At 36.3% G+C, this 13,598-nt stretch overlaps 3 protein-coding genes across 3 annotated transcripts; all 3 read right to left on the reverse strand.

Annotated features, from left to right (window-relative positions):
* Window positions 1-5,433: 5,433 nt before the first annotated feature.
* On the reverse strand, window positions 5,434-6,555 carry BO72DRAFT_490501 (uncharacterized protein). Its single transcript, XM_040948135.1, has 2 exons — window positions 5,578-6,555; window positions 5,434-5,532 (listed from the first exon to the last, which is right to left on the reverse strand). Exons 1-2 carry the CDS (start codon window positions 6,518-6,520, stop codon window positions 5,450-5,452), a joined length of 1,026 nt encoding a protein of 341 aa, XP_040795477.1. The 5' UTR covers window positions 6,521-6,555; the 3' UTR covers window positions 5,434-5,449.
* Window positions 6,556-8,129: 1,574 nt separating this feature from the next.
* On the reverse strand, window positions 8,130-10,914 carry BO72DRAFT_490502 (Zn(II)2Cys6 transcription factor; the record flags this gene model as incomplete). The annotated part of the gene is made up of 8 exons (XM_040948136.1): window positions 10,838-10,914; window positions 10,744-10,769; window positions 9,994-10,692; window positions 8,982-9,938; window positions 8,778-8,848; window positions 8,430-8,515; window positions 8,244-8,258; window positions 8,130-8,155 (listed from the first exon to the last, which is right to left on the reverse strand). The coding sequence occupies exons 1-8, from the start codon at window positions 10,884-10,886 to the stop codon at window positions 8,130-8,132; spliced, it is 1,929 nt and encodes a 642-aa protein (XP_040795478.1). The 5' UTR covers window positions 10,887-10,914.
* A 281-nt stretch (window positions 10,915-11,195) lies between these two features.
* On the reverse strand, window positions 11,196-12,008 carry BO72DRAFT_441941 (molybdenum cofactor biosynthesis F family protein; the record flags this gene model as incomplete). The annotated part of the gene is made up of 1 exon (XM_040943489.1): window positions 11,196-12,008. One exon carries the CDS (start codon window positions 12,006-12,008, stop codon window positions 11,196-11,198), a length of 813 nt encoding a protein of 270 aa, XP_040795479.1.
* Window positions 12,009-13,598: the final 1,590 nt, after the last annotated feature.

A 13,598-nucleotide genomic window follows, 5' to 3' on the forward strand; every position in this document is an offset into this window, starting at 1 on the left:
AAAAAGACTCTAAATAATCTGAAAAAAATAAAATATTTTATAAAAATCAATATTATCAGTACTTTTAATAATATTAGGATTAAGAAAAAGTAAGAATATTTTATTATATTCTAAACCCGCCTAAAATTTTATAAAATATTTATAATATTATTTAGACTGATCGGAGCCTCTATTATATTTTAGTAATATATTAATAATATTTTAAGAGACTATTTTAATATATTTTATACTATTTATTAAAATAATATTTTAATTTATAGCTGTATCTGCGAGAAATATTCTAAATATATCTATTATATTTTATAAAAGTTAAAAAAAATAAGATTTTATACTAAATTATTTAAGTATAAGTTTATTATATCCGAAACTAAGTTTCTGGATCTGATTATAGACTATAATAAGTTTTATATAAATCTGAAGAAGATTAAAACTATAACTAAATAGTTTATTTTAATTTATATAACTAATATATAAGTCTTTTTAGATTTTAGTAATTTTTATTATTAATTTATTTATAATTTCTTTAAATTAACTGCTTTAGTTATATATCTAATAAAAAAAGATGTTTTGTTTATCTAATTTTTAGATTATTAAATAATATTTAGTATATTTAAAAATATTTTTATTAAAGTATTTATTTTATAATTATTTAATTAGATCTATAATATTATTCTAAAAACCGATATCTTTAATTATATATTAGAAAAAGTTCTGTCTTAGTATAATAATAATAAAATATTATATTCTATTATATATTTCTCTAAGAAATATATTCCCGCCGAATATAACTATAAGATTTATAATAAAAAATTATTTGCTATTATTTATTATTTTAAAAAATAGTATTCTAAGTTAAAAAAAATATTATTTTTAATTTAAGTTATTATCGACTATTATAATCTAAAGTATTTTATATTTATTAAGTTACTAAACTATTAATAAACTTAATAATCTAAGTTTTTATTATATTTTAATTTTAAAATTATCTACAAATCTGAAAAATATAGAATTAAATCTAATAGTCTAATCAGAAAATCAGATAATCTTCTGAAGAAAAAGAATAAATATTTATTATACTAAAACTAAATAGTTTTAAAATAAGAAAATATTAATTCTATTTATTTATTAATATTACTTCTGACCCCGCCAGAGAGCGAGAAGGATAAAAAAAACAATTCTAAAAAAAATATAAAAAATATACTAAAAGTAAAGTTAGCATTTATTATATATACTTAAAGAAATATTATCTTTAAGAATAAATAAGATTTATAATTTTTATTTAATTTATAAAAACCTCTTTATATAGTATATAAAAAAAATAAATAGATTAGAAAAATATTAAAAGTTCTAGCTACTAATAAAAACCACTATTTAGATATATTATTTATATTATATAAAAAAAGAAAAAGCTTTTTATTTTATAAGAATTAATTATAAATATTTAATAATAAATAAATAAAAATTAAGCTGATTAGATTAGTCTATAATAAATCTGTTTTTAAATATTTTAAAAAAATCTATATTTATAAACTACTAGTCTAAGAATACTACTAGTCTAATATCTACTAATATATAAAATAATAAATAAAAAACTGCTATATCTATTAAAGAATAATACTATTTTAAAAAATTAAATAAGAAATTCTAAAGCCTCTGCCTGTATTTATACAAGTATAATAGAATATATTTATAAATTTTATTATATATTTATTTAAGAGCCAGAATTATAATATTATTCTAATAATTATTAACTATTTAATAAGAATAAAATATTTAATTTTTTATAATTTAACTGCTAATACTGCTGCCGTCGCGATAATATATATTTAATATATATAAAAACTATATAAATTATTATAATTTATTTTTTTAGATAAAAAATCCTAATTTATCTTTAAGTTTTAAAAATATTTAATTTAATAATTTAATATTACTAGTAAATTTTTTATAGTATATTATTTAGAGACTAACAGCTAAATTAAAAAAATTAATATAATATTTAAATAATATTTTTATATTTATATAAATTATTTATAAGATAACTAAAGCTAGTAGCTTTTTTTAATTAAATTTATACTAAATATAATCTATTCCAATATTATTAAAACTATTCTATTTTTTATAAACTATAAATTTTATTTTTATATAGATTTTAAATTTATTATTATTCTAAATAGTCCAGCTGTTAAAGATGCAGATTAGTTTACTATAAAAATATAAATTATTATTAAATTTATTAAAATAGAAATATCCGTTGTTTAAGCTTAATATATAAAATAAATAAACTAATAATATAAACCTATAAAAAAATTCTAAAAAATCAAAAAGTATAACTAAATATCTATAATATTAAGATATTAAGATTTAATAAAAAGTTTAACTAAAATATCTTAAGATTATATAAAATTAAAAAAATTATTAGTTTATATATTTATTAACTAATTTTATTTTTTAGTATAAAAATATATTTTATATTTAATATTAGCCTGCTTATTTCCGCCAGTAAAGAATTAATTTTAAACTAATATTAATTTCTATTACTGTATATAGAGGTTAATAAATTAAAAGAATAAAAAATTAAAAATATTCTAAATTTTATATAAAATTATAAAAATTATAGCTGCTTTTAACTAATATATATTATAAAATAGATTAAATATCCAGATCTAACAGCTAAATTAATAAATATATCTAAAGAATATTTATTAGATTATTAAAAACTTTTATTATTATTATTCTAATAAGCTGTAATCTATATCTTAACAAAGCTTAGTTTAAAAAAAACTATATTATTATAATATAAATCTAAAATATTTATTTTATTTTTTTATTTTAGTAATTTTATTATTCTTTTTAACTGCTTTATATATAATATACAGAAGTTTTTAATTTTTTATTTATTTCTAATTCTGTTTATAATTCTTTGAGCTATATTTTATTTATAAATCTAAGAATAGCCTAATTTAATAGCTAGTAAAAAATCTAGAGAATTAGTTATAGAGAATCGTCCAGCCAGCACTGTTATTCCTACCACCCAGTCCTACTAAGAACCAGACGCCAGCCTGCACCTTGATACTGGTATAAAAATAGATATTTTAAAAAAAAAATTCTTAAAAGTCTATAGAATATATATTAAAAACTCCGAAAATATTATTATTATATCTATTAGACAAAAGACTATATCTATATAATTATAATTATTTTAAATCTAATATTAAAATTTAAAAAGTTTAAGAAGAATATATAATTAAATAATAATATTAACTAATATAAAAAATATTAAACCATTTTTAAAAAATATTCTATTTCTATTATAGTTAGAATCCGGCTATTAACATACTGTTAATAATTTCTAGATTTTTATTAGACTTAAATAAAGCTTTTTATAATATTTTTAAATACCAAAGATTCTTACCCGCAGAAAAATATTTAAAAAACTAAAAATATATTTAGATATTAAAGATATATAACTTATTAAAATATTTTAGCTTATATTAATATTATTCTAAATATTATAAAATATACTAATATTTTTATTTATTAAAAATTCTACTAAAATTAGTTTTCTATTTTTTATTAAATAGCTAAAGATTTTTTTTTAATTATAACTAATAGTATTAGTATTAAATATTTATTTAATAATTTTTAAAATATTTATTATTATTACTAAAACCATTTTTATTCTAATATAATTAAAGTAGTTATATTTTAGATATATACTAATTATTTTATAATTAATAAGAAGTATAAGAATATTCTTAATAATTTTAATTTACATTTAATTATTTTTATACTAAAAAAATAAAAAAAAATAAAATAATTATTATCTTTTATATTAGTAAGAATAAAAATATAGATAATCTTAAAAATAATTCTAAAAATAGATTATTATTAAAATTAGAAAAACTGGGCCTATCGGAGTCTTTAAATGTTATATATTTAGATAAAAATAAAGACCCGGTTTTTATAATTTTTATATTAATATAATTACTATTCTAAACAGTATAAAAAATAATATAAAATTATTAGTTTATTAATCAAATATTAAATATTGTTTATATTATATTAGATTCTATAAAAGCCTTTTACAAAATGTAGTATATTTTAAAAAAAACAGATAGAATAAATAAAATAAATTAGCTAAATCTAAAAAATATTACTATATTATAATTAAAAGGTTATTATATTTTATATATAATATATATAAAAATAATATATATATTATTAATTAATCTACAGTTAATAATCTATCTGCTATATCTATTTCTAATCTATAGATATAAATAATTAAAATAGTAGTTATATCTTAATCTAATTTTAACTATACAGTTAAAAAATTTTTATATCTTAATCTGGTTATACGGTTATGGTCAGATTAAGATTAAGATATAACAGTCAGGTTAAGCCACTCTATCTTTAAGCCTAAATACAGATTTTAGAAGCTCAGTTTTTAATCTGTTTTTTAACCAAAATCCGCTCTAGATATAAGATTTTTTTTAAATCAGCTAATAATATAAATCTTATAGAAAACAGATATAATATATTAATTAATATAAATTTTTATTTTTTTTAGATTTAATTAATAAAATAATAGAAATAAAAATAGTTGCTTTTAAATTTATTAAAATTAAATAAATATTTAAAAAAAAATAAAAATAAAAAATTTAAAATTAATTAATATAATTATTCTTACTAAAGCAGTTATATTATTTGTAATAATAAAAATAGATTTTGAAATATATATAAGAATATTTATTATAAAAATAATAATTTAAATAATTTTTATATATTTATTCTAAACTTAATTTTATTTTTTTATAATAATTTTATAAATAATAACAATATTAACAAGCTTTTAGATTATAAATATCTTTTTTTATTAAAATTATTTAATTTAAAAAATTAAAAGTATTTTTTAAATAATTAGTTTATTTTAAGTTTCTATAATATAAGTATAAATTTAATTATAATAATAGAATTATTTTTTAAAATATTTTCTAATATATCGGCCGAACTTATTTGAAATATTTAATATTATTAAAAACTATAGAATTACTAATATATTATTAATATTATTATTTCTAAAAAAAAGCTATATAGTATTAAAATATAAACTAATATTTGGTTTTTAATTAGATTAAATAATAAAAATAGCAGTACTAGCTGGATAATTTTTTATAACTAATTTTTTAGACTTTTTACTAGCTACTAGATTAGACTATTTTTAGATTTATAAATAAAATATAGCTCGAAAAGCTATCAACAGAATCGGAAATAAATAGAAGTTTAGGAAGTTCTATATATTATATATAGAGCAGTCAGAAAGTATAATAAGATTACTAGAATAAAAGAATAGAACAGGTTAAGCAGGTTAAACAGAATATAAAGAATAGAATGGGTGCTTCAGGTATGCACTGTGATAATAAATGTGTTATTAATGTGGGCACTTTCAGTTCTGTTGCATAGAAAGCAACTGAAATTTGAGTGCCACTATCTCGTTCAATGATAACCGTGCGGTGTAATCACTTTCATCTACTGAAGTCAGCGCATGTCGAAAATGATGGCTTGGCTACCTACCAATACCATGGCTCTGACAGGCCTCTTGAAGGAGATCTTCAGACACATAACACTCAATACACTCAGCTGGAATCCATCTGTAGGCAACCCAGTAGTTAGGGTTCGCATATTGCAGACCGGTCGACTGACTTCCGCTCCAAAGCTTCATCCCAAGCTTTTCCGCTAGCGTCGTAGTGCGATTAAAAAGAACCCGCATTGCGAAAAGCTTTGAGACATTGATTACCGCTATCATGTCTCCTCTTCTGTGGCTGTAGCCCCATGTTTTAAGAATATTCAACACCCTTGATGGGCTGTCAGATAACGCAATAAGATCTGATGGCTGATTTCCCTCGCAATGATTCGTCAAAGAATCTTTGTTCACCAGCAAGCTGTTGAGCAGAGTGCCATCATGATACGCAGGAGGAGTCAGAGGCTGATTAGAAGAACGAAAACCCAGTTCCATACTATGGCGGCTATAGCTCCCACACTGGAAGGCGCGGTAGAAGAGCTCCGGTGTATCTGATTCGGGATATTCCATCGGATTGCTGTGAGCCTGGCTTATAAGGTATCTGTTGACGATTCGCAGCGATTCTATATTCGCTTGGTGGCCCAAGCTGGCGTCCCGGAGCCTGACGCTAAGGATATCCGTCTTTTCACTTAATGTTAATCCCTGTCTTGTCTCCACACGTTCAATCATAGGTCTCGCGGTCTGAATTTTAGTGCCTGCCATCTTTGACGTGACGTATTGCAGGCTCTCAGCGACGAAAAGCTTATCATCAAGGAGGCAGCAAAGTTTCAATTGATTTCTATTGAATTCCGCAGTCAACTCCCTAGTGTGGCGGGATGTACGGTTATATTCTTCTTTCTCTTCCGTTAATGGTTTGCCAGTACTCGCGAAGTAGTAAGTGGCGACAGATGGCAAATTTTGGAGGCCATGAAGTTCTCTAACCTGATGAACTGGCATATCTGACTGTGGCTAGAATGGATTTTCGGTTGTAGAGTCCGCGATGGGAGATAGTACAGTCAAACTCCTAAAGTTGGCGCTTTTGTACGGTAAGGGAAGGCGTGAGTTTTGAGTTTGCCTACGGATTTGTCAGCGATATCACCACGTGGCTTCAAGAACGGAGAGAAGGTGGCGGGATGACGATTATGATACTAACCGTACGCGATGGAAACTCCGACTCGCTCAGACATATTCTGTACACAATCAGCTGCTCCCCTAAGCAAACCCACAAGAGTACAATCGGCTTATATGAAGGGTACGTCGAAGGAGGATATCTACACCACGGATGGTATCAAACATCAACCGCACTGTTCTGTCCCCGTCGTGGTCTCCCGATGGCAGGTACATAGTGTACGAAAAGGCCGAGTGGAAAAAGCGACGCTTAGAGAAGAAAATGGGCAGCTCGCTACCAGACTGGAAGACGAGATTCGTCAATATCTTCCCACAATTCAACTATGCTTAAAACCGGTACGTCATGACCGAGAAGCAGCTGGGAAAGTTGTTTGTGGTCTCTTTGAATCCCAATGAATGAGATGACAAACCCGTCAATAAGAATATGAAGAGCGGTCTTCTGCCATTCTTGCTGGTTTTCTCGGGTGTAGCCGGCGCCTTCCAATCTGTATAGTGTCCAGATGGAGAACGGGGTCGACTTCGGCGAGGGTGCCTGGTTGCAGACTCGCGCTGACATGCCGGGCGGCTGGATCATTCGCGAGACAGCCAATGGTTTTTACTATGAGGATCTGGCCAATAGCTCTGTTAGTATCATCAAAACGTGAAGAGGCTAGTGAGTAAGAGGAATCAAAAAGACTCTTGAAGGCCACCAGCTTTTCTCAGTAATACTGCTATTTTTCGTGCTAACAGCCTGGCGACAGAGCGGGGTTCCGTGTTATAATATTTCATTGACCTATTTTACCAGGTCCATACAAACGTGCATCTTGTACTAGTCTGTGTTGGGTATGTTTACTGCGGACCTGAACCTCCCAGAACACTACGCCAGCCCGTGCCTCCACGGCCATGGATCTCTTGATTTTGCTTCATATCAAAAGGAATGAGAGGATGCTCAAGGGGAAGTGTGTCCTTTTTGTATCTAGGTAAGCAAAAGGTGGTGGTGAAAGGCTTAAGAAAGGATATGAGAAACCAGAAACACAAACCAAGCCTAAACTTGTGTGTATTCCACAGTCCGATTGTTATGATAGCGAGCAATAATTTAGGCGACAGTATATAGAGGGTATAGAAATTAGAGTTGAATTTGCGCATGAGCAACATTGCTGGACTTTCCTCATTGAAGAATCTGTGTTCTAACTATTATCTTCTACATCCTGCCCTCAAGAACACAATCTCCGACATCTCCGCCACTCTTCCGGACCTTCTGCAAAGTAACGGACATCGCTGCGGTCAGAATTGACATGATCCACCGGAAGAGTCATTTTTGCGGGGTCTGCTTGTTGTCAACGAGGCATGAAAGAAGCGCTGTGGTAACAAAGCCGCGGTACTACAATACTATAAATTCAGGGAGTGTTGTCAGTGAGTTCAATATGGGGTTTAGTTTATTATTATACGATACGTTACTTTAAACTAGAAATTGTACATCTGTGGCTAAAACATTTTAGACAAGGTGCAACAAATGCTGCACTCAGTGAACGGAAGCTTGCCGCCAGCGTGGCCTGGTGAATAACTTGCTTACAAAGAACAGCTAAATCTATGTCCAGAGATATTGTAGTTGTAAGGAATACGATATTTTTTGCCCCATCTATTTCACAAATCGAGATGGGGTAAATGGCGTATAGGGTATTTCGGGAGCACATCTGAGCCGGGTTATGTAGACTCTTGTGCAGGGCGCCCAGTGCTTTTCCAGAGTGCATTAACATACTACGAGGGGGTTTTCGCCGGGAGAAGAATGAATAGAGGGGAACAAGAGCGCTGGCAGCCGAGTCCAGCAGCTGAGTGTGGCCTAACCTGCGGGGCAAATTGTGCAGAAATGCATTTTCGAAGGAAATATCAGGGGGCTTTTTCCTTGGCTCGCGGCAAGTATTGCAGGCTTTACTGGAGGACACGCCGGGCATGTTGCGGACTTGTGAGGGGTGGGTGGTCAGCAGGTGAGGTTTTGATACGCCGCGAGCGGTGGAACTTGAGATCACACCGCCTTGGTCATTCGTCGTGGCCATTCGCCGATTAAGGTAACTTCACCCCTCCGAGACCGGCGGGCAATCAAGCACACTTTGGAACCGGAACCGCCACTGCACCAAGCCAATTTAGAGCATAAAGTACGAGGCGGAGGGGCAGATCGATCTTATCAAGTCAAGTCGATGGTCCAGTAGAAATTGTTAGATGGATTCCGCAGGGGAGTACATTGCTGACGCTGCCATCTCTAACCAAAAAACGTCTGCAAGTTCTCTTGCAGCATCACCTCTGTCCAACTCACCAGACGGCGTGTCGCATCGGCAGTGCCGACCCGGTGGTCGGCCCGCTGCCATACCCGCTCCACCAGCCGAGTGGCATATCCTACGGAATCCAGGCCCACATAGCGATGCAGGCTGCGAATTCTCTCACGCACCACCGTTCGCCAATAGTGGACGGTCGTACTGCTATGACAGATCGACATAATGATCGCATAGGAACCGCAACTGAGGGGGAAGGGTGTAAGGGGACTGGGTGGCGCCACACAACTCTGCAGGGCGCTTCCAGCAATGATCCAGGGAAGTAATTGGATTGCCTTGGTGCCCGTACTTTCTCCTAGCGATAGCAGTAAGGTCAGGATTTCAATGGCAAGGGAAACTAGGAGGTGGCTGGAGTGTGACAATTCCGAGTCCGCTGCAGTTTGCCAAGCGGGAGGACCGAGTAAACTAGGGAACAATCGATACAGCTCCAGCAGAATGGTCAGCCGGTACACTTGGCTCATGGTGAGTAGATGAACAGGCGGAGTATGATCATCCGCCGTCTCCAGGATGCATTGCAGAGGGGGCGGCGAGTATGACCGCGCCAGGAGTTCAATCGCCCTGGCCTTTTCGAGAAGAGGGGCATAAGAATCGCCATTGGAAGCGTGGGCGCTCGATATACCCCAAAGGCGGTCAACGTGACGAAGCTGTCTTGATAAAGCACCTACTTTAGCCATGTAGATAAACAACACCGTGCAGACACCTGTTAATGGGTTCGGAACGCAAGCACCAAGGCTGGTCGTGCTGTCACAGACATCGAACAGGTAATCTACAGAATCGACGTCCTGGTCCACATGGAACGAAGCGAGTGACTCCCAGAAAGCCATTACCCCTACCAGAAAGCTACAATGCGGATCGCAGAGGGCGGGGTCATTCCGTTGTCTGAACAACGCTCGGGCACCTTGCAGATGGACAAGGTCTAGGGAAGACACATCGTGCCATGTCTGCGCCAGGTTAGCGAAGGCGTCACTGCGGGACCGCCGGGGTAGCAAGTCTTACGGAGGTCATCCCAAGCATGATTGCCGTAAGCAGGAGGGCGGTCGTGCTGGAGCTGGGTGCTGCCACTGCCTTCTCGGCGTGAATGACCTGGGTGATATTCGATCCCAGTTCGGATAGAGCCTGTGCACGATGCCGGAGCGATCTCGTCTGACCTTTCTCTTTCTGGTGCAAATGCGCGGCAGACATACCAAGCACACAGTGCAACAGCGCTGTATGAGTGGGCACAAGCTCCTGGACCAGCGATCGGAAGGGGTTTTGGCGCGAGTCAAAGGCGGATAGGATGCCACAAACCCGCGAGAAGTAATACCTCAACAGTCTGTCTGTCAACGGCTCCAGATAGCCGTGTAGCACCGGGGACAAGGGAAGTGATGTGGCCAATCGCCCTTCGCATGGTAGGTACGACTCAGCAATCGAACTATGAGTTGGATCGCCCGAGTCGGTGATGTCGACGGCGGAGCTGCCACTTTGAGTAGCGGTATAGCCATCGGCCCTGACGGCGATGGCAGCCTCCAGCTTACCGGCCTCTTGGCTGAACCAGTCTGCATGGGATCTGCTGGATTTGTGGTCCTGGGCTTTCTCGCCCGGCAGCCAGCGCTCATATTTGTCGGACCATTTTACATTCCTTGTGTACCCTGGACAACTTAGCCCTCGCTTCTCGCAGCGAGAACAAGATGGGAGTTTCTCGTCGCACTTCAGACGCTGAGATAGCCGGTCAACTCAGGCACTCCAGAAGTCATTGGGCCCACTCACTCGTTGTTTGCAGGTGCGACAGCCAGCTTTTGTCCGCCGATGGAGTTAGCATAGTCTCCCGTTCGCGTATCCACTGGAGCAGTTCAAGCCCTACCACGTGATTTGACCCTTTTCCGAGGATTAGAGGTCTTGTAAACTGGCATATTTTCGCTTGGGGTGGCACGGCTGCAGTGGACCGAGTGGGAGAAACTTGGAGGGAGGGAGGGGGGGTAGCCTTTAAAATCCTTTTGGTTGTAGTTTAGTTAATTTGAGTGTGTCGACGTAATTGTGGTGGGGCGGAAATGCTCCGTCTTTCCCCACTTCCTTATCTTATCAGTAAGTTAACTGACCCCGTACATAGTAGTCTACTGTCAAGTGTACTGCACTGTAAGCGCTGTAAGAAGGCTATGCACGAGATTTTCTATCTTGACGATGACTCCCTCCAAAAGCTAACCAGGCTAACTACAGTCCCATCAAAGGTGACTTGTCTTCGACTGCACAACCCGCGTGGCATCCGTCTCGGCCAACACCGTCGCATACGATCCGAACCGCATCTGCACCAATTTCGCCGGCTTTGGATCCCAGCAGAAGAATCGCCCCGTGGACCGCATCTGCTCCAGATCTACCACCACCACGGATTCGACCGGCATGACTTTCTCACTCCAAAACAGGAGATACAACTTCTCTCTCAACTTGAGCATCTTGCACGGCTCGGTATCTGCCAGCCCTTTCTCCGTTCCGGTCAGGCAATGCCACGTGAATGTGCCTTGGTTCAAGTACACATGCTCGTACGCGTCCCGCGAGGTATAGCGGTAGAGGATGTGCTTTCCAATCAGATCTTCCGTGAGCTCAAAAGGGCGAGCGCCGTCCATCCCGTCGAGAGCGGCATCGGAGAACGTCGTGTATGTCCTTTTGGTCCCGTTGACAGTGTGAAAGCCGGAGAGTGCAACGACGGCTTGACCGGTGGTCTGATTCAGCACCAAAGTGACCTGTTCCTCATAGTCCGGTTTGTAAAGGTCGACGAAGAATATATTGGGTCGGACTTCGAAGGCTTGGTACTCGGCGTGCCCCCGCTGGTTGGTGGACAGGACCTCCCACTCCAGGGTGTGATCGTTGAGGAAGCGGTGCGCGACACGTGGGGCTTTGGGGAAAACCAGAGTGAGCGTTTGCCCGGTGAGTCTTCCACACGCACTCATCAGATGCTCGTCGTAGCCGACAGCGAGAGCCTCGAGGTTGGGCCATTCGGAGACAGGGATATGGCCGGGGGTTTCAGTGGTGGCGGGCATGATGCGAGCTAGGTAGGTAGGTGGTGAAACTTCAATTCAAGCAAGCCAGATCAAGTGATTTTTGTTTGTGAGTGGACAGAGCGAGATTGATCGAGTAGGAAGGCCAGTTTTATAGACCTTGTTCTCTGTGGGCCAGGGGAGAGCACTCACTTACCTAATACTCTTGGAGCCCGGGGTCGTACTTCATGCCCAAACATAGCTTAGCGTAGACCCACCTGAATTGCGTCCACCTGCCGGCGCGCTTTAGAACGAAATGTCTTCCAAGGCGCAGATGGCGTTGGCAAAATTGGCATTTCAGGTTAAGTCCAGTCTCGAGAGTACTCGCTCATTTCATAATATGGTGTATCTCGGTTGAAAAGCCAACCTAGTGTCAATCCACCTTGCACACGGATCATGGCATGATGTCAAGTCGCAGTGGTTCTCTTACGGTTGGGAGACGCTCATGAAAATCGCACCCGAGGATGCCAACATTGATCTCAAGACATTCCATCATATTGCGATCCGAGTTTCAGATGAAGTCGACGTCGCATATCCTACAAGAAGTAAAGAGTAAGATCGACTTGGTGAATGCTCACAAGAAGCATATAGGTAACTGAAATCCGTATACGCGAGTAAGGTATGTGTGACAAGAGGAGAATACTCGGGCAAATCAAGGTCAATCGTGCATAAATCCCACGTGCAATTCTAGGCACCCTCTACACATTGAATGAAGCATGGGTGCAGCGTATTCCACTCTGTGTGGCGGGTCGGGGCGGGGTTTGTGATTGATGTATATCTATTGTCCCTCAATATGATGAGTCGCATACCCCAGAAGCCAAATGTTGATGAGATCTTGGGACATATGAGTAGAGTCTTATAAAGTGGCTGGCATTCGCGCCGCCGGAGCTACCCCTGAATCCCGATCGAAAGTCTCCTCCAATACGACAGGTGGGACGGATCGAATGTACGCGCTCGTATGCATATCGGCTGGAACCACCGCGCTATCGCGCGAAATGGTATTGACATTGATGATGCTAGCTGGGCCCAGATTACACGAACGATACCATCCAAGCTGCTCTTGGCATCTCACATAGCCGCCTCCTTTGAGCTATCCTTCAAGCCTGAGCCGTGGTACTTGGACCAAAAGGGCTTCGATCGAGTACCTGTCCGATCATGAGCATATCTAAAGGGAAGCTATTGGGTGTTCGGGATAGAATGAGCAATAATAGCCCCCCTGGCAGCGCACATGATGAGAAGAATGGATAAAAAGCGATAGCCCGGGATTGCCGGCAGCAGCGAAGGGAGGCAGGAAAAGGGATTCAGGCGACTCCATATTCAAGAAGCAGTAAGCACTGTAATTGGCGGTCATATAGCTAACCAGAGCCAGCTCCTGTCTTGAAGTCTTTGTCCGGCCGTCTTCAGCACTTGAACGGGATCTGTTGGATGCATCGGCTTTTGCCGCTGGATTAAGCGCCGGAGTGGCAAGCACCTCCCGGCCCTGATCAACACCTGCTGATTTGGCTGCCCATCAGGCCCCAGGCGCTTATCGATGGCCCATAATTAGCAGCTCTTTCCCAAGCTTACTTGGTGCTCACTGTCTTTTGCTTGCGT

The sequence above is a fragment of the Aspergillus fijiensis genome (assembly GCF_003184825.1).
Source record: "Aspergillus fijiensis CBS 313.89 unplaced genomic scaffold BO72scaffold_100, whole genome shotgun sequence".
NCBI lineage: Eukaryota > Fungi > Ascomycota > Eurotiomycetes > Eurotiales > Aspergillaceae > Aspergillus > Aspergillus fijiensis.